The following is a 26,273-nucleotide window of genomic DNA, read 5'->3' as shown; positions in this document are numbered from 1 at the left end:
AGCAAGCCTGAAGTCTGGGCAGCCAAAGGGCCCAGCTGTCCCTTGTCCCTGCACGCGGGAGCATGGGGACGGGCTCAGCCTCCTCACCAGCTGGGATCAGCTAGGCCACAAGCCCACAGCTTCCGACAAGCTAAGGAGTGGCTTGTTTCTCAGGCTGTCGGAGTCGGTGGAGTGGATGTGTGTCAGCATTGTAGATGCGTGTTCAAATCTGCTTGCAAGAAGACCAGATCCTCGTGTAAAGTTTGAGCCAAAGAAAAATGTAGGAAATAAAAGACCCAGAGCCCACTTCTTAGCTGCCATCTTCTGCCTCCCTCCAAAGACTCGGGCCTTTTTTCCTAGCCTTTCTTTGTGCTGAAATGAGTTTAAGCTGTGTTTTTTTTCACTTTGTGCTTCTTACCCAACACTGTGGGACTTACCCAGAGTATAGTACCTTAGAGCTGGGGTCTTCAACAGATTGTTGGCAAGGCGAAAAGATGGAGACATATTCAGAGCTGACAATTAAGAGATTATAGGAACCTCATTTAGTTCCTGTTCAAACTGACTGATAGGAAACTGCATGAATTGCTGTTCAACATTCAATTAAAAAAAAAAAGAAAGGGGGCCGGGGATTTAGCTCAGTGGTTCCGCCGCCTGCCTCACAAGCTCAAGGCCCCGAGTTCGATCCCTGGTACCAAAAAACAAAAACAAAAAAAACAACAAAAAAGAAAGAAATGTATAAAATAACTGGAACCCTAACTAACTGTTTGAAGAAATTAAGGAGTTATTATTAATTTTTTGGACATAGCACTGGGGATGGAACCCAGGATCTTCATACTGAGCTACATTGCTATCAACCCTCCCTCCCCCCATTAAATTGCCCAGGCCAAGCTTGAACCTGCCATTCTCCTGCCTCAGCCTGCCAGAGTGCTGGGATTACAGGTGTGCCGGGGATCGAAATCAGGACGTAGGGCTTGTGAAGCAGGTGTGGTGCCACTGAGCTACATCCCCAGCCCTAAAAATGTCTTTTCCAGACACAGCAGATGTTTATGGATAAAATAGGAGAGGTCTAGGGAGGGAAGAAGCCAGAGTGAAGGTGAAACAGGACTGGCCCTGAGTTACTGGTAGTTGTTGAAACAAAGTGACAGGCACATGGCTTCACTGGACAGTTCTTTCGATGTCTGCTTGGAATTCTCCATAATAAAAAGCTTTTTAAACATGTAATAAATTTCTTGTGGTGGTGCAGCCCTGTAATCCTAGCACCTTGAGAGGCTGAGGCAGGAAGATGGCAAGTGTGAGGCCAGCCGGGGCAATGTAGCAACTTAATGAGACCCTGTCTCAAAATAAAAAACAGAAGAGGGCCGAGGTTGTAGTTTAGTGTGAGAGGCCTGGGCTCAACCACCATCCCCCGCAACCCACTCACCCCCCCCCCCAAAGTAATAAGTCGAACTGTGGCTTCTGGGTAGATCAGTAAGCAGGACCTTTTCTAGTTCATCCTGCTAATGACCACTAAAATCCTTGGGCATTATATGTAAGACAAGGAGGCTCTGAAAGGAAACAAGGCAGCCCGCTAAGGACCTGGAGCCCAAGAATGACAGGGTAGTGAGTTCCTTGGGTGTCCTCTTGCCCTGTGTGTCCCAGACCAGACTCGGGGCTAAAGATGATGAAAACCTAGATAATACCAATGAGCACAAACATAAACAAGTTCCAGCCAAAGCTTCCTTGCTGTCAGAAGACCTGGAAGGGCAGCCTAGCAAGGCAGAACACTGCTGCTCAAAACCCACCGTAGTCCCACTTCCAGCAGCAGAAGCTAATGGGGAGCCTCACCTTTACTATGAGGCAGTGATAAGGTGGCCAGAAAACTCTCAGAGGCCAGGCCTGCTCCTTGCAGCCACTAGGGGGGCCTGGTGGGAAGCTGGATCTCCCACCCCACCCACCCCAAACGGGGAGCCCCCTGCACCCAAGTGAGTATCAGTAGAGTTAGGATGGGGACCCAGGACTTCTTCCCCCACTGGTACCAGAGAAGTTTGCTCCCCTTCCCTGCCAGAGTGTATCATAAAAAGCCAGCTAAAACAGAAAGTTTGCATAAGATCCAGAGGTTCAGAACATGATACCTAAAACATCCAGACTTTAAAAGAATTCACTTGTCATACCAAGAACCAGGATGATCTTGATATACAAGACAATTGGTGCCAACACTGAGGTGAAAGAGGTATTAGAATTATCAGACAGATTTTAAAGTGGGCTTCAAAAAGCAGGTATGCTGCTCTGGCAACAAATGAAAAATGAACAGGGGCAGCAAGAAGCAAGAAGCTCCAGCAAAGAGAGGACCTGAGGAATAACCTGCTGGAAATGTGGCACTGAAGAATGCAGTAACTCAACCAAAACTCATCGGCTGTTCTCAAGAGCAGAATGGAAGGACAGAAAAGAAGCAGAGTGCTGGAAGATTGAGTAATAGAGATTACCCAGTCTGAAAGAAGGAAAAATGAACAGAGCCTCAGACCTGGGGATCATAACAAATGACTAGCTTTCGTGTTAGTGGAGACCCAGGAGAAAGATGATAGGGCTAAATTATTCTTAAAAATTTGGTTTAAGATTTTCTAAATTTGGCAAAAGATGGAAACCTGTAGCCTCAAGAAGCTGTGTGAAACCCAAATAGGATAAATACCCTCTATCAAAAACACACCAAAACCCAAAATACATCTTAGAAGAATTTTACTTATTTATTTTTTTCTGAGACAGGGGTCTCCCTGTGTAGTTCAGGCAGGCCTTGAACTCACTATGTAGCTAGCTCAAACTCATGCCAGTCCTGCCTCAGCCTCCCAGGTGCTGGGATGATAGGCATTCACCACCACACCTGACTTTAGATAAATTTTAAAGTCTAAAGACAATAAAAGTTTAAAAGCAGTAAGAGGGGCCAGGGATGTAGCTCAGCTAGCTCAGCAGCGCCGCAGCCGCACCCGCCTGGCAAGCACAGATTCCCTGTGGGGGAGAGGGGAGAGAATGGATGGGAAATCACTACATTCTCAGACAAAGGGAACTAAACAAATTTATCGCCAGCAGCCCTACCCTAAAGAGATGGCCTTTTAAAGGAAATTCTTGGAATAGAAAGGAAACTTAAAGAAGAAATCTTGGAATAACAGGAAGAAAGAATGTGGTAAGCAGAATGTGGGCAGCTACAGTAGATTTCCGTCAAAAGCCATAAATTACCAAATTCAGCCACAATGAAGTAATCTGAATTATTCTATAACCACTAAGGAAATTTAATTTACAATTGGGGGGGAGGTTGAGACAGGGATTTGCTATGTATCCCAGGCTAGCCTTAAATTTGAGGTGATCCTCCTGCCTCAGCCTCTTGAGTAGCTTGCATTTTGGGCAGGCACTACCATGCTGGGCTTTAATTTTGCAAAATTTTTAAACCTCCTGAAAGACAATCCTCCAGGCCCAGAGGGTTTCACTGGAGATTTCATATCAAATGTTTAGAGAAGAATTAAAACCAATTTTATGCAACCTCTTCCAGAAAATATGACGAAAGAATGTTTAGCAACTCATTTTATGAAATTAATACCAAAACCAAAGACAATACCAAGAAAAGAAAACTGCAAAGCAGTATCCCTCAGAATATAGATGTAAAAGGCCATCACAAAATATTAGCATATAAAATATAGCAGTAAATAAAATGAATTATACTTCATGACCAAGTAGGGCTTATTCCAGTGATGCAGGCCTGTTCACTGTTAGAAAATCTTTCAACACGATCTCCCGTGTTACCATAACAGGCTAATGAAGAAAAGTTACCTGATTTTATCAAAACCGGATAAAGCACCTGACAAAATTCAACAGCCATTCATGGTAAGAACTCAAAAAAGAGGCCTAGAGGGGGAACTTCCTCAACTCAGTATAGAGTAGCGACCACAAGAAACCCACAGCTGGTATCATAATTAGTGCCAGAAGACCAAATATCTTCCTCTAAGATCAGGAACAAGGGAAAGGCAGCTGCTCTGACCACTGCTGTTGAGCATGATACTGGAAGCTTCCAATAGTGAAGTTAGGCAAGAAAAGGAAATTAAAAACATGCAGGTTAAAAATTTAAAACTGAAACTGTCCCCATTTTAGATAACATGATTGTGTATGTTGAGAATCTCAAAGAATCTTAATTAAAAAGCCACAAAAACATCCCCCACTCTGTGTTTTGTTTTGTTTTGGATAGGTTCTCACTATGTAGCCCAGGTTAGCCTTGAAGTCACATCAATCCTCCTGCCTCAGCCTCCTGAATGATGGGATTACAGACAGGCATGTGCCAGCATGCCTGGCAGAAAGCCCTCTTTGAATAAATAAGATCAGCAAGGCCAAGGATACATACAAAAGCAGTATATCAAAATCAGTATTTTTCTCTATCAGAGGTGAACATCTGGACCCCAGAATGAAAAATAGCATACAAATCAATTTTAAAAAATGAGAAATAAGTATAAATGTAATAAAACATATAGGATTTATATATTAGAAACTACGAAAACACTGATACAGAAGTAAAGACCTCTAAATAAGTAGAGAGACAACTGAACTATTTTCGTGGATTATAAATGTCACATACTAAAGATGTTGGTTCTCACCAAATTGTCATGTCAACATATTTGCTACTAAAATTCCAGCCTGGCTGGGTTTGAGTTCAGTAGTGAGAGATGAGATCCTGGGTTTGATCCTCAGCATTTCACAACAGCCCCCCAAATCCCAGCAAGATCTTTTGTGGATATATTCTGTATTCATTTATTCTAAAATGTGCATGGAAAGCCAGAGGAACTACAGTAGTGGAAATAGTTCTGATAAAGAATAAACTCTAGGCAGTCGATAGCTTAGTGGGGAGACTGTTAGACTGAGAAAGAATAACAGGGGCGGAATTAGTTCACCTGATCTCAGCTAACGCTATAGAAATCCGGACCGTGCGATATTTATTGGCAGAAGGGTAGAAGAGAGATCAGTGGGGCAGGATAGGGAAACCACATCACATGCACAGCTGGTTATCGACACGAGAAATACATGTCATTAGAGGACGGGGAGCTTCTAATACACAATGCTGGGGAAACTGCACATCCATAGGCAAAACCAGAAAGAATCAAACAGAAACTTGTTAGTATCATAACTAATACAAAACTTAACTCAAACTGGATTCCTCACTTAAATATAAAACATGTAATTATAAGACTCCCGGGCAAAAATAAGGAAGAGGATCTTGAGATCTACGGCTAGGCAGAGAGTTCATAGATTTGGCACCAAAAGCATCCCTGAAGGGGGAACAAAAATGCTAAGTTGGCTGCCATCAAAGTCATAAACTTCTGAGTCTTATAAAGGTAAATCTTGTCTCGCATGCTTGGCACGGCAGGGGAGCTGGCCTTCCTGTGCTGTCGAGCAAGGGATTTTTCGGGCAAAAGGTGCACTGCTTTGCCACCCCATTCTTGTGCAGCCCAGATACTCCTGTCCCTGCCCTACAGGCCACCTGGACACAGAACTTAGAGCCTGGGGCTGGTTTTGCTTTTAAAAACCTTTTAAAACACCTTAAAACTTTTTACAGTTGAAAAGATAAAGTCAAGTTAAAGACTGGGAGCAAATGTTTGCAATCCACATAGCCAGCAAAGCATCTGCATCTGGGACATCCGAGGAATTAGCAAAATTCGGTAGTTGAAAACAAATCTGACTAAAAAAATGGGCAGAACACAATTTTAAGAGAATAAACCAATGCAAAGGCATATATGAAATGATGTTCAATATCATTAGGCATCAGAGAAATGCTAAAGCCAGTACACCCCATCAGAGTGGCTAAAAAATAAAAATTAGCAGTGGCACCAAAGTGGACCTGGTTCACTCCTGCATTGCTGGTGGAACTTTAAGGTGGTATAGCCACTATGGAGCACAGTGTGGCAGTTTCTTTAAAACACACACACACACACACACACACACAAAACTATTAGCCAAGTAACTGCTATACAACCCATCAGTTGTGCTCCCTGACATTTATCCCAGAGGAATGCGGGCTTATTGTGTAGGAAAAACTGTTTGTCCTTCTGTATTCTCACTCAAAACTAAAGGAAAAATACTCTCTTTCCACTTCTCTTCTTGGTACTGCATTTCTGGCGACCAAACTGTGGGTTTTTCTCCATAATGACCAATTCTTGAATTCTGAGCCTCTTAATGTGGTCAATTGTGATAGCAAACTGGCGCCACGGGTCAGGGACTCGGTCCTGAATGCTCCCACTCCAGACCCAGCGGCAAGTCTGGTGGGCTTACAGCTTCTGTCTGATTTGGGGAGCTTTACTCGGTTGCTCAGCCCCACACTTCAGGGATTTCTATGAGCTGTGATTGATACCAGCTCAATCTCTAGCCCTTCTCTCCCTGGAGGTTGAGGGTGGAGCGGGCTGAAATCAACAGCCCTGTCTTTCTTTTTTTTTTTTTTTTTAGCCCTGTCTTTCTTGAGCATCCCCCATCCAGGAGTTGCTTCATTAGAACAAAAATTCTGACAGGAGGTTCAGATGCGAACCAGAACCAGGTCCAAGTCCAGACTTTACAACAAAAGCTGCTCCTAGCACCACTTTGGAAATTACAAGGGGCCATGTCAGGAACTAGGAGCAGATGATCTCACTGTCTGTCTGTCTATTATTTTATACTGATGTCCTCAAAACACATGTACATAAATGTTTATAGCACTTTTATTAATAGACAATTAGAAACGACCAAGATGACCTTCAGTGGGAGAATGATTAAACAAGTCTACACCATAGACTATTACTCATCCATGAAAAATAACAAGTGTTGGTACAGGTAGCAACCCCGCTTAGATCTACAGAGAATCCTTAAAGAAAAACGGATTCCATACAATTGCATAATGTATGCTTCCATTTAGAAACATTCTTGCTACGATAAGATTATAGAGGTGGATAACAAATCACTAATTTTGTCAGCAGCAAGAGAAGGGTGGGGTGAGGGGGAAGTGGTGGGACCTTGAAAGGGCAGCGTGAGGCACCCCTGTGGCCCTGGAAGGCTCTGTGTCCTGACTGCGTCATTGCTCTGGTTGTAATATTGTGCTGTAGTTTTACATGATGTTACCACTGGAGGAACTAGGGAAAGGGTATTATTTTAGGGTACCAAGAGTTGAACTCAGGACCTCGCACTTGCCAGACAGGTGTGGCACCACTGAGCTACATCCCCGGCCGGGAAAGGGTATTATTTCTTACACCTGCATGTTGCTTAAATAACCCAGACAAAATTAAGGCTCTGCAGCTGTCTGATTGTCCTTGCTGTGGCAGTTTGTCCCTGCCTCCCGCATGACACAGCTGGTGATGGTTTGTGCCACAGCCTCGTCCAGCGTGTAATAAACCATGTAAATTTGTGACAGGAATCGAACCCACTGGAAACATGGTGAAGCAGCCTGCCAAGTTCACCGTGGACACCATCAGTGCGGGGCAGGGAGAGGTGATGGTGTTTATTGAGGACCCAGAGGGGAACAAAGAAGAGGTATGTTGAAGGATGTGCCCTTCCCTGGAGCTTGTGGGGTTTGTAATAGGGCTGGGACGGAGGCTCCACTTTCCTCATTGTAGACCACAGCCACAGTGTTCTGCATCAACAGGCCACTGAAACTTCTAGTGGTTAAAGTAACTTGCCAAGAGCTGTGCCTTGAAATACACTGTAAATTGATACTGAAGGATACAAGGACGAATAAAGCAATAAAGCAAAGTTCACTTTCTTTTTTTTTTTTTTTTTTGTGAAACCGGGATCGAACTCAGGACCTTGCACTTGCCAGGCAGGCGCTGGTGCCGCTGAGCTAAACCTCCGGCCCAAGCAAAGTTCACTTTGGCTTTTTTAGCAAAGGCCTTGTTAGTGGGGTGATTCATGCCCTGATCTCTTCTCACATTTATCATTCTTTGGCTCTTTCCTCAGGGCCTTTCTGTTCACTTAATTTTCTGATGACCATATTTTATTCCTAGTACTTAGAATGTGCCCAACTTGCTCATTATTTTGTTTTTGGTACTTAAAACTGCATGCATTTCATAAGCACTCCTTCCCCACTCTGGAGACAGAGTGTTACTGTGTAGCTCAGGCTGGCCTTGAATTTGCTATGTGGCCCAGGCTGGGCTCCAATTTGTGATCCTCCTGCCTTGCCCTCCCAACTGCCACAACTATTCCTGTGCACCACACGCCTGTTTCTTACAAACCTTGAATAACTGCTGAGCTAATGAATGTTTAAGTCACTTGCTTCATGTTCTCTGTCATCCACGGAGTGCTAGCCCTGGACAGTGCCAGTCCTCACTTTGTCCCGGGTGGTTTGTTTCCGTGAGTTCAGGCTACTGCTTTTCCGTTCCCTCTGCAGGACTGGCAGGCAGGAAGTAGCACCTCCAGGGTTTCCAGCCTGGCTGCTTGTTGCAGGACCTTGGCTGACACAGCGTTCCTCACACCTGACACCTTCCCTAACTGTTACACCCCTTCCTTTCTAGGCACAGGTCACCCCTGTCAGCGACAAGAACAAGACATATTCTGTGGAGTATCTGCCCAAGGTCACTGGGCTACACAAAGTAAGATGAGTTATCGTGGATTAGACACTCTTTTGGCTTATTTGGATATTTATAAAAGAGGGAGATCTTAGGGAAGAACAGTGGTCCTTCTTTGTCCCAAGCTCTGGGCCTCTCATATACTAAGCAAGCACTCTACCATTGAGCTCTACCCAAGCCCGAAAGAGTGGTTTTCTGGGGCCAGGGATTTAGCTCAGTGGTTCCGCCGCCTGCCTCAAAAGCGCAAGGGCCCGAGTTCAATCCACAGTACTTTAAAAAAAAAAAAAGAGTGGTTTTCTTTTTTTGTGGTACCAGGGATTGAACTCAGGACCTTGTGCTTGCAAAGTAGGTGCGGTGCCATTGAGCTAAATCCCTGGCCCAAGAGTGGTTTTCTTAAGTTAACTTCTTTTTAAAGTATCCATTCTCATTGTAGAAAGTTTGAAATCCGTATGAGTCAGACGTCAGATGTCAGGCATTAGCTCCTCTGTTTAAATTCCACCAGCAAGTTCTTTGTAAAGTCCTGAGTTTTGTCTGACTCAGTATTGGTACCTAGTGGTTGCAGCTGCATCTCTGGAGTGTAGATGTAGTAGTCTCAAAACTTTGGGCTCTGTGTCCTTAGTGATTCCTTAGGTGCCCTCCTCCAAAGTGGTCTGGAGGCTGTGGCTATGCTGGCATTGAAGGCAAGGTTGGAAGAACAAGCTGACTAGTAGAAAGAAACAGCCTGGGGAAGTGACAGTGATCGAGCCCCAGGCCCTTTGTATCAGCAGCATCTTGAGTTCTCTTTGAGATAGGACAGTGGTACCTGGGTTCACAAGCTTAATTCTTTCCATGATTCTGGTCACAGGTGTATCCAGGTGGCCTGTAGGGCAGGGGCTGAGAGCCTGTTCTACAGGAGAGTGGGGTGACCCAGGAGTGTACCCTATGTCAAAGAAGGATCAGTGCAGCACAGGAAGCCCAACTCCTGTGTACTAGGCCCAGTCTTGGAGATGTAGACTCGGCTCACTCACTACTACCTTGGGTTTTCATGAATCCCACTGGACTTAGATTATTCTTTGACTTAAAAAATTATGAATTTGGAAAAAAGCCGTCTTAAAGAGGAGCATTTTATGATGTAATCTGTTCATTCTAGCCTAGAATGGATTCACATGAAACTCAATCCAGTTCTCTTGAAAAATTTCAAAAATGAGAACTATGCCACAAGGTTTAGATGGAAATCATTGTTCTTTGTCTCAAATATATACATCAAAGAATGATCTTGGTCCCTTGAAAAATGCTTTGACTATCAGTTTGAAATCTTGGGAACACATATTATATTCTGGGAGGACAGAGGCCCCGTCTGCAGCCCTCTGATGGACCTATGTCTAGAGATTGACTAGGACAGGTTATTCTTTTCCTGCTTGAAAGGCTGAGCATATCTGCTGTAAGCATTTTAGTTTCCTGAAGGCATGATCTCCCAGTCACAGCTGCATGGCTGATGGGGCCAGGCAGGCGTCTCATTGAAGCTGTTTACCTTGGTTCCCGGCTCCTGATTCCAGCTGTCTTTGTGTATGCAATGCTGAGAAGGGAGAAAAAGATCAATGATGCACAAGGCATAATAGTCGTTTTGCTAGGCATGGAGAAGTGATTACATCTCTGCTGTCTGTCACCTGTAGGTCACCGTCCTCTTTGCAGGACAGCACATCTCCAAGAGCCCATTTGAAGTGAATGTTGACAAGGCCCAAGGAGATGCCAGTAAAGTCACTGCCAAAGGCCCAGGGTTGGAAGCCGCAGGGAATATTGCCAATAAGTCCACCTATTTTGATATCTACACAGCAGGTAATGTGTATTCCTCCATGGATTGGACTTTCAGGCTTTCTTCCAAAATCTAAAATGTAAATAGTCCTCAGGATTTGAAGGGTTGCCTTTTTTGGTGCTGGGGACTGAACCTAGGGCCTTCTGTCTGTGCTACCTTCCCAGCACCCAACCACCTTTTAAAGTTTTTTTTTATTTTGAGACAGTATCTCACTAAGTTGCTAAGTTGCCCAGGGTGGGTTTGAACTGGTGATTCTCCTGCCTAAGCCTCTCATAGTGCTGGAAAACAGGCATGTGCCATCACATCCAGCTGAAGACTTGTCTTTTAAACTGAACAAACCACAAAATCAACTTTTCCCAATGTGTATTATATATTTATGTTTTGCAAAACTAGCTTTTCTTTTCAAAAGTTTATCATCAGGCTTGACAGTGATTGATTAGTAATCAATTTCTGTATACATTTCTGACTTTACTAAATTTTCCGAAGAAAGTAAGTTTTAACAATCATCTACTAGAAGTTCTATGAGAGATCCTGTCGGGGGAAGGGATAGACTGTCTAAGACCTATGAGTTGAATTGTTAACCTTCTTTTCGACGTAGATAATTTAGAAAATAGAGAATCTGAATTCAGACAAGTTCAGTGACAGTCTCACCACCCCAGGATGATGGTTGTCAGTGTCTCCGTGTGACCTCGCCAAGCGCCTCTGTATCCCTTGCTGTTTGCATTTTGCACCGCACAGCAGGGAGCTGTCAGAGGGGGAGCTTGGGCTCATGGAATGCTCACTCTTTCCCAGGAGCTGGTGTGGGTGACATTGTCGTGGAGGTGGAAGATCCCCAGGGGAAGAACACGCTGGAGTTGTTCGTGGAAGACAAAGGAAACCAGGTGTATCGATGTGTGTACAAACCAGTGCAGCCTGGCCCTCACGCGGTCAAGGTGTTCTTTGCTGGGGACACCATTCCCAAGAGTCCCTTTCTTGTGCAGGTGGGGGAAGGTGAGTGCTGGTGTGGAGACTGACTGTGCACTGGGCACTGAGGCCTCAAAGTGGTCTCGCCCAATACCGAGCTTGCCCTGTCCTCTTTCTACTAGGGTCACTTCAGGAGGAAGTGAATTACTCTCTCGTTAAGCTGTTAATACTATCGTAGGTTGTTAGCTTCCCATCACTGTGACAAAATACCTGAGATAATCAAATTGATAGGAGGAAAGGTTTATTTTGGCTCACACTTTCAGTGGTTTCAGCCCATGGACACTTGGCCCTGTTGCCTTTCTACCTGTCCTGCCACAGCACATCATGGCAGGAGCATATGGCAGAGAGCTGCCTGCTCCCCTCATGGCAGCTGGTGGCAAAGGGAGGGAGAGACAGGGCTAGGATCCCGGTATCCCCTTCAGGACCCGCCCCCAGTGGCCTAACTTCCACTTACTAGGCCCCACCTCTTAAAGGCCCCGTCACTTCCCAATACTGCCTGAGGCTGGGGACCAAGCCTTCAACACAGACAGGGGCCTTTGGGGGCCAGTTTAGATCCAGTCTACAGTAGGTTGCGCATTCCTAATCTGAACTCTGAGATGCTTCAGAATCTAGGATGGTTTGAGCACGGATGTGATGCTCAGAGAGCTTTAGATTTTGGAGCACTTTAGATCTCAGATTTTGAGATTAGGGATGCTTAACCATCAAAATCTGTGCAGATATTCTAAAATCTCCCCAAAAAGAAAATTTAAATCTGAAGTCTGAGACATGTTTTTGGTCCTAAGCATTTTTCTTTTTTGGTACTGGGGATCGAACTCGGGACCTTGCGCTTGTGAGGCTGGCAGTGGAACCACTGAGCTAAATCCCCAGTCCACCATTTTGGATAAAGAATACGCAATCTGTATTTTTCATAAGTCACACAGAGACCGAAGTGCATTAAGAGTATGAAATCGGGGCTGGGGATTTAGCTCAGTGGTTTCACCGCCTGCTGCACAAGCGCAAGGACCTAAGTTCGATCCCCAGTACCAAAAAAAAAAAAGAGAGTATGAAATCATTTAGCGGGTGAGCTCCCCACACACATCGGAGGAGCTGGCATCTGTCACTGAGGTTGGTGCAGCAGGTGGCCTGCAGCCTCCACTGCCCCTTCACTGGCTGCCAGACACTCAGCACACCCACCTCTGATTGTCACCCCACCTGTGTGTCGCAGGTGGGGATGTGTGGTGTCAGTGCTGTGACACGTCAGTAAGAGCAGAACTTCAGTCTCTGGTAACTGTGCCCTTAACCACTCTTCTAAACTCGTTTTCCACCAGGAACACACGTTTTTCTCTAATGTTAGACCTCTTCAGACTTGGTTGCTCCCTTATTTTTTTTCCTTCCCAACTGTGCCTACTTTTCTAACCCATACTTGCCTTTCCTGTTCTGTCCTCCGCATCTGCACCTCTGCGTCTGCAGACTTGGCTTCCTCTTCCGAATCCTGCCTCTGGGCCAGCCTGGACCCGAAGCTGCTGGCTTCCTAGTTGCGAGCACTGGGCCAGAGGCTATTGCTTGGTAAGGGCTGGTTGGGTGGGGTGTCTCTGCCCGTTCTTTGTTCTGCTTGTGATCATCAGCTGAGCCTGTGCTCTTTGTGACTTCAGGAAATTCAGGTGTTATTACAACTTGTGCAGCCAGACCCCAAACCCACTATCTAACTGGGTTTAAATATACCTAAGGCTTTGCAAAATAGCAGAAAACCTGACAGTTTCCTGCCAGCTCTTCAGCTCTGTTCAGTGTTTATATGAACTGAGCATTTACCCTTTTGATGTCGAGACTGTTACACATGTTCAGAATTTCCATGAGTGTGTGTATGTCTTTTAAGACACATTTAAACCCTCTGAGGAAGTCCTGTCATCCCGTTGTGACTTATTTCTAGTGAGAGCAACTTTTTCTCCCTTTGACAAAGAAAAAAAACAAACAAAAACCCTAACATATTCGTAAGCAAAACTCTTTTTGACATAAGGAAAAAAAGGAATTTGTAACTGCTTTCCTGATTTTTCTAATGTTTCCTAACCTGCTCTCACTCATGCACCACTTTTTTCATTTCTGGCATATCCACCCCATCCATCACTTACACTGTGCAGTATTTAATTAATAGACCCTTTCTTCTGATTTACTACCTGCTGCTATAAAGATTTGAGGTTAAAAGAACTTTTCTATCTCTGTCACAATGGAAAACCGATGTCACTTGTCAAAATGCCACTATAAACTTGTGTCCACCCATGATCCATCTAAAATTCTAATTCCAAGAATGTCTGCTTCTTTGGGAAGCTGTGGACATTGCAAGGAGGAGCAGCCAGATGTTAGAGTTACTTTCCTTGTGTGCAGCAGTCTCTTCTGGAGTCTGTAACCCCCAGTGTATAAGATCCGTCATATGCAGAGTGAGATTTGGACTTTGTACCCATGAATTTCCCATTTCTGCTTAATGAGAAGGTCATCCGTGCTGGGTAAAGAATTCCTAGGGCACAAAGGTGTCTTTTATTAACCTTTGACTAACACCAGAGGTCTGTATGGACCTTTCATGAAAAGAATACTAGAAACTATCTTAGTCTTTAGCTTTCAGTTGGAGAGGTGTAGGGTTTTAAAATAGCCCTGGAAGTCAAGTCAGCAGTGGGATTTCGTGCTGATCCCTGCTTTTGTAGCCTCCCAGCTTCTGAGAACCTTGTAACAGCTAGCCCTGAAAGGTTGTTCTGCTGTGGCCGAGTGCGGCTCGACCGTCTGTCTTGAGCTCTCTGTTGTTTTGCCTGGCTGTCCAGGCAGAAGACAACAGTGTTTTGAGCTTCAGAAATGGCTGACCTACAGTTTGGAACCCAGGTAGACATTTTCAAGCCCTGCATTTTCCAAGTAGACTTGAAAATGTCTGATCTTCCCAATTACTGGGCCCTTGAGTGTGGCAGTGAGGTTTGAGTCATGTCCAGCACTCTGTCCTAACTCCTGCTCCTCACAAATTAAAGGACGAACACTGATCCAGGAGCATAGCGTGGGTTTGCTGCACTCTCCTCTATTCATTGACAGGGTAACTTTGGCCAGTTCTTCTGCAGTAGGGCCGGACAGAGTTACGTTTTATCATTGCTTGTGAGGTGGTGTGCTCCCTGAACGGGACCCTGGGCTTGGGCAACTGCTGCATACTCTTTGTACAAAGCAAATATTTTCTTGGAGATTGGCTCCAAGTTACCTTGGCTTTCTCATCTCTGACTAAGAATGAAAGCTTGAACTGATGTCAAAACTCTGCTTGTAGCCTGCAATCCAAATGCTTGCCGGGCCAGTGGTCGAGGCCTACAGCCCAAAGGCATTCGAATCCGGGAGACTGCAGACTTTAGAGTTGATACCAGAGCTGCTGGAAGCGGGGATCTCAGCATAACCGTGAAGGGTCCTAGTAAGTGCTCCTTTCATTCCCGTCTTAGTTGTGGTTATGGCGTATGGATTTCATCCCATCACAGTGCTGATTGGTTTATCTGCAGAGCTGTAACAAAGAATTGAGGCTGTCTGGACTCTTCAGGGAAGAGAGCCGTGATTGATTAGTAGTGTCTGCCCTGGAAGTGGGCAAGAACAGTAGGTGGCTTGATAGCCTTACAGTCCCAGTTCTTTTTTTTTTTTTTTTTTTTGCTACTGGGGATCAAACTCGGGACCTTGCGCTTGCGAGGCAGGCGGCGGAACCACTGAGCTAAATCCCCGGCCCTTGATACTCTTACATTACATTAAGGCCACTGAGACGAGAAAAAGCAGCAGCCATGTAAGGGAATTGGAGAAATGCTGCTGTTGGAGCAACAACCCATAGAGGTGTATTTTTTTATTCATGGAGACTTAGGCTCAGAGAAGAAGGTTCTTTTCCAAGGTCACACAGTTTGTAGGCATCTGAGCTGGAATTCAAGCATATTATCCAAAGCCAGTGATTTCTCCAGTACAGGTTACATTTTATTGACTATGAGATTATGTCAGTTACTACTGTTATTACTGTGATCAGTGTTCAGAGGAGAATAAGATTCCGTACCATGAGGTTTTTCTTTGTAAGTAAGTGACATTACTGGAGGGCAGGTTATACCCAGAAGCCTGTTCTCACTCCCTGCTTTAGGGATGGAGACAGCAGACATGGGGACAGGCGTCTTGCCTGGAACAGAGAAGCAGCCCAGCATTTCTGGTAGCAGATGTAGCAGTGCTGGGTGGTTTCAGTCCCATCGCTCCTGCAATTGAGCTTCTTGCACTGTGGCTGCTCCTTCCCTCTGTGTGGCCATCAGACTGGGGCAGGAAGGTTCTGAGTTCCACCAAGTTAATATTTGATCACAGAGCACCAAGTTTTGGGGCAGGGTGTGCCCTGCAAGCACCCAAGGTTCGAGACTGCCTGGACCTGGGGCCAGGCTCCTCTGGGGCCCCCTCCCTCCTCGCTTGTTGCATCTGGAGCCAAGGAGGCTTTCTTTCCTGACTTTAGAGACTTGCTTGATTCAGCGGCTTTCTTGGCCAAACCTCAGGGCTCAACATAAAACAAGTTCCTGCCTGGTGGCCGGGTCTGGGTTTGTGGTGCAGCATCTAAAACCCATCCTGTTGTAGATAGCACACAAGGGCTTTCTTCCTTTTGTTGTCCAGCATTAGTGGAAAAAGATCTGCTGGAACACTGAAGCCAAATACTCATAAAGACCTCCCCCACCCTCAGCTTTCGTGGGGGCCTGAGAAGGGTGGCGATGGTCGTTGGGCAACGCTGAGGGTGATCAGAGCTATCTCTCTGCAGATCCAGGACCTCAGTGTCCCTCTGGCTGAGAGTGCTGCCTCCAGCCCGTTGGCCAGGGAATCCTCCATTTCTCACACTTTGGGGCAGATAGGAGGCTGCTTTTAGCCCAGACTCCCCTTGCAGGTTTCGGAGGTCCCACACTCTTAGGCCACTCAGTTTTTCTACGTGGTGTGTTGTGGATGTTGCCACCCCGCTGCTCTTGTGTTGGCTTTTGCTGTGAGCCTTGGATTGCACTGGAATGATTGCATGCTTTCTTCCCACAGAAGGCCTGGAGGAGTTGGTGAAGCAGAAAGGCTTTCAGGATGGGGTCTACACATTCGAGTATTACCCCAGCACCCCGGGGAAGTACAGTGTTGCCATCACATGGGGGGGACACCACATTCCAAAGAGGTGAGTCTCGTCCTCAGCCCAGGGCAGACGCACAGGCTGCTGCTTCGCAGTCTGCAGGAGGGAAAAGAGATCTGCTTTGTTGAAAGCTTTTTTTTTCTCTCTCTCAGAGTAGCACACAGACATTTGGCTTATTCTCAAAAGCAGCAGAAAGTCGCTGTGGTTTCAGCTGCTTTGCTTTAAATCAAATGCTAGTGGTTTGGGGCTGGAGCAAGGCAAGGAAGCCAGAAGGCACAGTAATAGAGAGCAAATGCATCGTGTGTCTGTACACCCTTACAGAGACCGAGATACTCATTTTTCAGTGAATGCCCCTGTTCACAAATGCCGGGGGGGCACAATCTGCTATGGTTTTACATTAAAACCATCTATGTGAGTGGTGTCAGGAACCGAGGGATTCTACCTCCAGCTTTGCCTTCCGGGTGTTGTGTTTCCTCCCTGCACTCATGTATTCTTTAGCTCTCCTGGGGGCAACTTCAAACTCTGAATACATTTAGTGTGCCTTGAGAAATATTTGGCCATTTCAGAAGTCCCTCCAAATCCGTGAGGCATGTGTTCTAGGACCTGCAGTGAATGCCTGAAGTCACAGAGAGTGCCAAAGCCTAGATTGGCCATGTTCCTTCTTATACATACATGTGCATAATAAAGTTTAATTTATAAAATAGGGACAGGAAGAGATTAACAACAATAACTCATAATGAAATAGAATTAGAGCAACATACTAAAAGCTGTATGAATAGAGCCTATGAAAATACTGTGTTGTACTGCGACCCTTTCTGTGATGTGAGATGATACAGTGCCTACATGGTGAGATTAGGTGAGTGTCGTGACATAGCACTGGGCTGCTGTTGACCTCCTGATGATACATATTTCAGAAATTTGGCTGCATGTAACTGAAACTTCCGAAGCAAAACTGAGGATAAGGGAGGGACTACTATATAGGATTCTTAGTATCCAAGCACACTTTTTTAAAACTCCCCACCCTAAAGTTAAAGCACATTCTTTCACATAGAAGGTACAGCCTATTCCATTGAGCTTTCTTTTTCTTACCGGGGATCGAACTCAGGACCTTGCGCTTGCAAGGCAGGTGGCAGAACCACTGAGCTAAATCCCCAGTCGTACTGAGCTTTCTTGTTGTAGTGTAAGTAGGATATGGAGACTTTCTTACTTCCGGGGCTCACAGTCTGGTGAACCCTGCACACAAAGGTCACTGACTGCAGGATGGTGCCAGGCGATACAGTATGGCCTGAGTGGCAGCCACCTTATATTGTTGACATAACAATGGCTGTAAGGGGACCTGTGTGGAGGAAGGGCTTTCCTGGGGTTTGGGACTTGGTGAAAAGATCAGGTAAGTGGAAAGAATGAGTGTTAACAGTTTATGGCTGTAGGCAGCTCCTTTTTTACTATTCTGTAATGCTTCTATTCCTTTCTTCTAGCCCCTTTGAAGTTCAGGTTGGCCCTGAAGCAGGCATGCAGAAAGTCCGAGCTTGGGGCCCTGGTCTGCATGGCGGGGTCGTGGGGCGGTCGGCTGACTTCGTGGTGGAGTCCGTTGGCTCTGAAGTAGGGTCTCTGGGTAAGTGGACGCAGCTGGCCAGCACCTTGTAGAGGGCTGAGGGTTACAGGGCACCTGGGCCTGGTGTCAGCTGGGTGTTGGGGCCTCACCCAGCCTCACTGCCTTTAGCCTCCTGACCACACAGGACTTTCTCTGAGTGCTGTTGTAGAGTAGCAGCTGCCAATTTTCCTCCTGCCCTTCTGAGGTAGGACCAAAAATAAATAAGTAAATAAGTAAAATATGTAGAAAGGGAGTCAAGGAAATTGAAAATTTAAGGTTGTTTGCTACTAAATAACAACACAAGGTGAAACCTATCTGTTATCGAAACTAAATGTTATAGATACATTCCTGACAACTCTACAGATGTATCCCCAGATGATAGATTGATACAATGTCAAATTGTATAATAAGCTTTAATAACTGGCTAACATCTTGGTTCTGTAACAACCTGATAAAAAAATTTACACCACACCTGCCTCAAAAGCGCAAGATATCCTGAGTTCGATCGCCAGTACCAGGAAAAAAAAAAGTTTACATTTCTTTGGCTATGATACTATACATTAAAATTCTTTTATGTTACATAATCCATTGTTGTTGTGGGCTAATGTCTTATATGCCCTTGCCCTCTTTTTAGACTATCAAAAATGATGGGGCTGGGATGTAGGTCAGTAGTACGGTGCCTGCCTGGCAAGTGCAAGGTTCTGAGTTTTATTCTCCATACCAAAAAAGAGGACGTAGTTCTTAAAAAAAAACAAAACCTCAATATTTCCATGTCTCCCTTAGATTAGTCAGGATGACACTTTTGGTCCCTAGCTAGACGGGATTGATGCCCTTCCTCAGTCTAAAACTGTTCTAGTCAGACCTTCGGCCTTCTACAAACCCTTCAAAATTAGGGACCAAAGTCGGGGGGTGGGGTGGGGGGTGAAGTAGGATGCCCCCCCTAAAAAAAGAATTCAAAAAGGAGACAAAGAAATTGAAATTTTAAAGCTTGAACCTGGTGCCTTAGACCACCTGGCCATCCTGACCCCTGAGATTTTAAGGTTGCTCAGTACTTTTAAGAAAAACTGCAGCTTTAAGACAAGTGCTTTCTTCTCTCCCTTGCTTCTGGAGACCACCCCAGCTTGTGACTCCTCCTCTCAATAGTGTTAAACCCTTAAATTCCAGGCACTGGGCCTGTCCTTTTCACCTATAAATTACATCTACAAATTGCCCTTCCTCTACCCCCAAAAACAGCTACATTGACAACATGTCTCCACGTGAAACACAGATAAATGGCCTACTCTAAAACCTGACAGTAAAAGGACAAATCCTAGATCACCCGTCTTAAAGATGCCCCTTTAAATGTGTTCCACTCCAGCTTATAACATGTTCTCGTTTCTTTACACACCCACACTCCGCTCTTAAGCGTGTCCTGAATCTCTATCTCTAATCAATCTTCTCATGTCTGTTTTACTGGCGTGTCCTAAATATTCTTTTTCCACAGCCAGGGTCAATAAACCTACAAACTTATTTTAAAAGAGTGGGTTAAGTTCTGTATTTCAGCCTTAAAAACCACAGACCCAAGCTCATGACCTTTCTAGGTGCGCAGTGCTTCCAGACACCAGCCTCTTCGATGCACTCGCACTTGATGGCAGAGCCCTTGGTTGGGGCGTGGTGCCTAAACAGCGCTTGCAACACAGTAGGCACTTAGCAAATATTGTTGACTGACCCTTAGTTAGATTAATGAATGAGAGAATTTTACTAAAATTTGAAACTTGGGGATGCCTGTAATCCCAGCTCCTCTGGAGGCTGAGGCAGGAGTTCAAGAGCAGCTTGGGTAACTTAGTGAGATCTGTCTCAAAATAAAATATAAGAAGGTCTTGGGATGTAGCTCAGTGGTAGAGTGCTTGCCTCACGTGTACAAAGCCATTAGTTTGGTCTCTGGCACCAAAAAAAATAGGTTCTACTAATATAATCAGTAAAACATAAATAATCAGGGGAAAAGGCTTCTGGTAAATTTTGAATAAGGTTTATTATGTAATTAAAAAAAGAAACTTGGGAGGTAAATATATTCTTTGGTGTGAAACTGAATGTATTTTAAATAGAAACCTGATCATTTTATATATGATCATTTTTTTTTTTTTTTTTTTTTTTTTTTTGGTACAGGGGATTGAACTCAGGTCCTGGCGCTTGCACAGCAGGTGGTACAACCACTGAGCTAAATCCCCGGCCCTACATGATCATTTTAGGTTAGGATTCAGGAAACTTTTCCAGTGAAGGGCCAAATAGCAAATATTTTCAACCTGTGGGTTATATTGTCTGTCATAGTTTTGTGATTCTGTCATTGGAGCCTGAAAGCACCCATAGAAAAATACGGTTTTGTTTATGGTTTTTATTTTGTTTTTGAGATGGGGACTGGCTGTGTAGTTCAGGCCAGCCTTGGACTCATTATGTAACTCACGCTGGCCTTGAACTCTCAGCATCCCATGCCTCTGCCTCCCAGGTGCTGGGATTACAAGTGTACACCACCACATTTGGCGAAAGTATGAATGGATGTGGCCACGATTCAGTAAAATCTTATTTACTAAAACAGACAGTAAGCCACATTTGGCCCTTGTACTGTACTTTAGTGGCCCTGTTTTGGATAAAGCAATAAGCAAAAGAGAGAAAAATAAGAAATCATTTAATTTTCCCTACTAGAAGGATTAATCATCTCGATATATCCTTCTAGCCTGGAGATAATATTCAACCTTTTGGAGTATTCATTTTTTTTTTTTTTTTTTTTTTTTTGGTACTGGGGATTGAACTTGAGACCTTGCACTCTCGAGGCAGGCGGTGGAACCACTGAGCTAAATCCCCAGCCCCGCTTTGGTATATTCTTTCAGACTTTCCCCCCATGCACATACAAATGTTGATTTGCAATATAAACTATCTAGGGGAAGTCTTTATGGCTGTAGGCATGAGTTGAATACAGGGCATGCCTTCACTTTTCATGGCATGCTTGGAATTACATTGTAGGGGTATTTCTCTAATTATTTCCAAAGTTGTGCTATGTACACAATGCTGAGTACCTATCCTTTGTCATTTCCTTCAGGTAAAGGCCCAGACCTGGGTTTGGTGGAGCAAGGAGCAGGCATTGGTGTAAGGCTTTTGGCACCTATTGCCATATTGACAATAGATATTTGAGGGAAAAACAAGAGTATATCTATGCCAACCCTTCCATCTCTAGTGACGACTCAGTGACCTTGGTTTTGTGGAAAAGGGGAGCAGATTTCAGTGTTCTTGCTGATATTTGGCTTTTCCGGAAGAAGAAAGGATGAGTTGGTAGTGACGTAAAGCAGACTCTTTCTACAATATAACCAGGAGGCCTTCTGCCCTACCCCCCAGGGTTTGCCATTGAAGGCCCTTCCCAGGCAAAGATCGAGTATGATGACCAGAATGATGGATCGTGTGATGTCAAATACTGGCCCAAAGAGCCTGGAGAATATGCTGTGCATATCATGTGTGATGACGAAGACATAAAAGACAGCCCATATATGGCCCTCATCCGCCCTGCCACAGGAGACTACAACCCAGACCTGGTGAGCCAACCCGACCTGTTTCTTTCCTCTCTTCCCTGACCCCTCACACTCCCCTAACCCCTGAAAGTTGCCATAGCAGGATGTTGAGAGATGGCAGAGGTCCTTTTACATCTTTGGAAATAAATTGGCCTGGATAGTACACTTAGCACTTTTATAATCTTGGACAAGTAATTTACCTTTCTTCCTATTTTCATGGTTCTACTGTTTGCTTTCTAGGGCATCTGGGGAGATTTGAGGTCACACAGAGAAAACACAGCCTTTGACAGTGCTTGACCTATGTAGGGGACTCCAGACCTCCTATTGCCTTATAACCCAGAGCATCATATTCCAGTCTTGCCATTTTTTGTAGCTACAGTTTCAATGTGCTCATAGATAAAGATTGTCTCAACCATCCCACCTCCAGCTCCCCTTCTCTTAAGTTGAAGCAGGGTTTCCGAGTGCTTTCTCTCAAGCTCTTAGGAGACTGATGGGCATCCTGTCTGAGCCAGCCTGGCCACCTGATCGGAGGTGGTCCCTTAGCCTATGTGTGCTGCTGGTGGGATACTTGGGCAGTTGTCTTGAGGCTGGCATTAGTTTGGGCTTGACCTCAGGTCAGTCCTTGACCAAGCTTTAGTCCTTTGGTATCCTGGAGCTACAAATTTTTGGGATGTTGTCCATGACAAAGGTTCTGAGCATAGAAATGAGGCAGCCAGAGGTCCCTCCCCCAGTTACTAGAAGTTCTCTCAGCTCAGAATAAGGCAGGGAGCCTGGGTTGTTCTTCCCTTCCCTCCCCCCGCCCCTCCCCTCCCTTCGGCCCCTCCCCTCCCCTCCTTTCTTTTCGGGGCTGCTGATTGGCCCTAGGGCCTGTGTATGCTAGGGAAATGCTCTACCACTGAGCCATACCCTCAGCCCCAATACTATTTATTTTGAAGTTACAACCTATTTGAGGATTTGTTTCCTATAACCATCTTCACGTGGATACTGTGAAACCAGTCACACACCATTTTGCCCACCCCGTTCCTTGGATACCAGTTGTCATATAGGGGAGTGGTGGCAAATCAACGGCACATGTGCCACAATGGGCACACAGAACCCTCTCTGTTGGAACATGAGCCAAGTCACCCCACCACTGCCCCTGCAGTTTTGCAGGGGCAAACCTGCAGCATGCCGGTTTAGTTGCAGTGTTGGCACTTTGTGATAATAAGTGGGTTTTGGGTTGCAGTTTGGCCCCTTGGCCTCTGAAAGGTTCGCCATCGCTGATATAGGGGCTTGATTGGGATGTTACAGAGAAAGAGAATGATTATTGGCCCTTTGCCCCAGGTCCAAGCATATGGGCCAGGTTTGGAGAGAACTGGGTGCATTGTCAACAACCCAGCTGAGTTCGTCGTGGACCCTAAAGATGCTGGAAAAGCTCCCTTAATGATATATGCCCAGGTAAGTTTCCGGGGCCACCTGTGCAGGCAGATGTCAGATCGAAAGTAGGATGGCAGATTGGTCAGTGGAGCTGATCCACAGTTTTCTTTCTCATCCCTGTGTTGGGAATAATAAATATACGTACTGTTTTGGGAGGTTACGTGAGGGTGGAGACTAACATAAAGCAAGAAATTTTTCATGAACTTGATCATTTTTATTGTGTGGAGGGAAGGCTTGTTTCACATTGCCATGGGAGGTTTGTAAAGAGTTGAAAATATGTTTATCGAATGTAATTGACAAAAGAACCTGCGTATAGGTATTGAAAGTGAAAAGCATGGAGTGGCCATGGCTCTTCTGGAGGGTAATTGGCTCATAATAATTAAAAATAAATAAAGTAGGGTGTGTGGCATGCACCTGTAGTGCCAGCACTTGGGAGGCTGAGGTGGGAGAATCATTTGAGCCCAGGAGTTTGAGACCAACTTGAGCCACAGGGTGAGATTCTGTCTCAAAAAACAAAAAGGGGGGCTGGGGATTTAGCTCAGTGGTTCCACTGCCTGCCTCACAAGCGCAAGGACCTGAGTTCGATCCCCGGTACCAAAAAAAAAAACAACCACAAAAGGATGTGGCATTTTGTCCTCTATTGCCATTGTGGAGCGAGAATGTGGCACTCTGTGGCTGCTCCAGTAAGTGTGGCCGGTTAAGCGGGTAACCCCTTGGCTGTCTCGGGAGGTCACGGTGGCCTATTTGATAGAGACAGTGTGACAGCACCTCTTTCCCTAATTTTGGCCCTGCTGCAGGATGGGGAAGGCCAGCCAATCGACATACAGGTGAAGGCCCGAATGGATGGCACGTATGCCTGCTCATACACCCCGGAGAAGCCCATCAAGCACACCATTGCTGTGGTCTGGGGCGGTGTGAGCATCCCACACAGCCCCTACAGGGTAGGTTGTGAGGCGAGTCCTGGAGGTTGTTTGAAAAAGTCTGTTTTTGTTGCCACATCTGGGCTTTGTGCCCGACAGCCGAAGATTGTATGAGGAAAGGGCCTTGAAAGGTGGGGTGGCCTGAAAAGCAGAGTGCTCCAGCCTGCCCTGCAGGACTATTTGTGACAATGTTTTGCTGGGTCCAATTGGGGTACTTGATAATTTTCTCAGTGTCTTCTCTAGGTCAACATTGGGCAAGGTAGCCATCCTCAGAAGGTCAAAGTGTTCGGGCCAGGTGTGGAAAGAAGTGGTCTGAAGGCAAACGAGCCCACTCACTTCACTGTGGACTGTACTGAGGCCGGGGAAGGTGAGAGCAGGCTTCACATAACCCAGTGATTATTGCTCCTTTGGGAAGAAGGTTCTTTTTATAATGTTTGGAGGACTGTGAACTTTGAACCAGGAAGTAGTCTATATGGATAGGTAATTGCTCACCTAATGAGCCTCTGTGTCATGTTCTTGGTGATATCCTTCATCCCCTTTCCAAAACCTTGACTTAACACCTTCCCTCGCTTGGGTTCTGTTGTTGTTTTGGAAGTGATTGTGCAGGACATGCTGTATCTTGTAAAGTGATGCTCTAATAAGCTGGTCTGTTCCAGGTGATGTCAGCGTTGGCATTAAGTGTGACGCCCGGGTGTTAAGTGAGGATGAGGAAGATGTGGATTTTGACATTATTCACAACGCTAATGACACATTTACAGTCAAATACGTGCCTCCTGCCACCGGACGATACACTATCAAAGTTCTCTTTGCATCACAGGTATGTGTTGGAGCCTGGGAGGCGACAGAAGGGAGTGGCCTGGGTTCTTCCTGGTGACCTGTATGCATGTTTTCTTTTTGGTTTTTTAAACCATAGGAAGGTATCTTGAGAACTCTGCTTGATGGTTTTTCTCTCTGGTTCCTTAAAACCAAGAAGGAAAAAAATACCAAGGACAACATTTTTACCACTTTATAACAGAAGTGAGGCAGTGTATTCGATGTTTAAAAGTAGGACTGGAGACAGAATTGTTGAACACTTTCATCAGGCTTCTGCCTGAAACAAGTAACTGCTAGACGTGTTGTTCTTTAACCTCTTTGAAGCAGTAACTGTGGCCCCATCCTTAAACTTTTATAGGGAGAGTTGTTTTGAAGTGTCAGGTGTGTGACAGTGATGATTGGGTGAGTAGCACCATGAAAACAGGAAGTTTGAAATTCTTTTGATTAAAGTTAACTCTACTTAGTAACAGGAACCTCAGGAGAAAGTTTTATGCCTAAAGGTCATAACCTTGAGTTGACTTCACCTCTTTTGACTTTATTCTGACTGTCTGCAACATGTTTTTTGGGGGAATTACAATCATTCTGTTTCTGTCCTTGTAGTCCCCAAACTTTAGCTCCTTGGTGTTACCTTCCTACAATCCCATATAGTGCCATCAGTTTGGGTTTTATTCTGGGTACGATTCTTTTCCTACACAGAACCCAAAGTCTGGAATGAAGGTTCAGAGTCCTCAGATTTGTTTGTGCTCTCAGGGCTGCAGACATGAGAAGCAAACTCTCATGGCCTTACTAATGCTAGTGTGTGCAAACTTCCCCTGTGTAACAGAAGTGTGCTCACCACCTGCTGCCATAGATGCACTAAGGTTTGCCCTGTGTGTTTGGGTAGAAGGCTAAGCTCTGGCAGTAGCTCGGGGGCTTTTCTTCTGAGACAGTGTTTCTGCCACAGGAAATCCCCGCCAGCCCTTTCAGAGTCAAAGTTGACCCTTCCCATGATGCCAGCAAAGTGAAGGCTGAAGGCCCAGGGCTCAGCAGAACAGGTAAGATGGCGCGCGCGGGTGGGGCTGTCCTGTATGGAGTGACAGTGGGTGTGTTTGATCTAGACCTGGAAGGATTGGTCCTCACCCCTGGGCTCAGATGGAGGCAGGGACAGTGTGCCTGCCAGAGCTATGGGCCTGCCTCCTCACCCACTGCTAAGGCGGTGTGAGGCCGTTGAACCTGTCAGACTGGTTTTAAAAGCGAAAGCCTTCCAGCTGGCCTGGTCTCCCTCATGTCCCCGTGTCCTTCCAGGTGTGGAGAATGGGAAGCCGACCCACTTCACTGTGTACACCAAGGGGGCTGGGAAAGCCCCACTCTCCGTGCAGTTCAGCAGCCCTCTTCCTGGTGATGCGGTGAAGGACTTGGACATCATCGATAACTACGACTACTCACACACCGTTAAATACACACCCGCCCAGCAGGTAGCGTCCTTGTTGTCCCCTGCTCTGCTGGCCAGGCCTACGCAGCTGGCCTCAGACAGTAGGGACGTGATTAGCATTGGTGGTGGCGCTGAGCCCTGGGAGGTGGCTCACGGTGCCTTTCCTCTGTGTCTCTCTGGTCGGTGCTCTCCACACCGCCTGCAGGATTCCCTATGAGGG

The 26,273-nt window shown here is 45.7% G+C and overlaps 1 protein-coding gene across 8 annotated transcripts in view; it reads left to right on the top strand.

Annotated features, from left to right (window-relative positions):
* The window catches only part of Flnb (filamin B), a 143,946-nt gene that overhangs the window by 64,230 nt on the left and 53,443 nt on the right, over positions 1-26,273 (top strand). For all 8 annotated transcript variants that reach the window (XM_004864237.3, XM_004864235.3, XM_004864234.3 and 5 more), the window contains exons 5-18: positions 7,364-7,482; positions 8,460-8,537; positions 10,166-10,328; positions 11,098-11,295; positions 14,537-14,674; positions 16,285-16,411; positions 17,842-17,978; positions 21,324-21,517; positions 22,817-22,930; positions 23,707-23,850; positions 24,073-24,196; positions 24,486-24,646; positions 25,586-25,676; positions 25,927-26,096. In XM_004864237.3, the coding sequence (XP_004864294.2) occupies positions 7,364-7,482; positions 8,460-8,537; positions 10,166-10,328; positions 11,098-11,295; positions 14,537-14,674; positions 16,285-16,411; positions 17,842-17,978; positions 21,324-21,517; positions 22,817-22,930; positions 23,707-23,850; positions 24,073-24,196; positions 24,486-24,646; positions 25,586-25,676; positions 25,927-26,096 (1,958 nt within the window). The remainder of the gene's footprint in view (positions 1-7,363; positions 7,483-8,459; positions 8,538-10,165; positions 10,329-11,097; positions 11,296-14,536; positions 14,675-16,284; positions 16,412-17,841; positions 17,979-21,323; positions 21,518-22,816; positions 22,931-23,706; positions 23,851-24,072; positions 24,197-24,485; positions 24,647-25,585; positions 25,677-25,926; positions 26,097-26,273) is intronic.

The sequence above is a fragment of the Heterocephalus glaber genome, unplaced genomic scaffold, assembly GCF_053883595.1.
Source record: "Heterocephalus glaber isolate CG9 unplaced genomic scaffold, H.glaber_assembly_v1.0 deba00001472, whole genome shotgun sequence".
Lineage (NCBI taxonomy): Eukaryota > Metazoa > Chordata > Mammalia > Rodentia > Bathyergidae > Heterocephalus > Heterocephalus glaber.
Note: the sequence above shows the minus strand (reverse complement) of the source record. Positions and strands in the feature narration are given on the sequence as shown.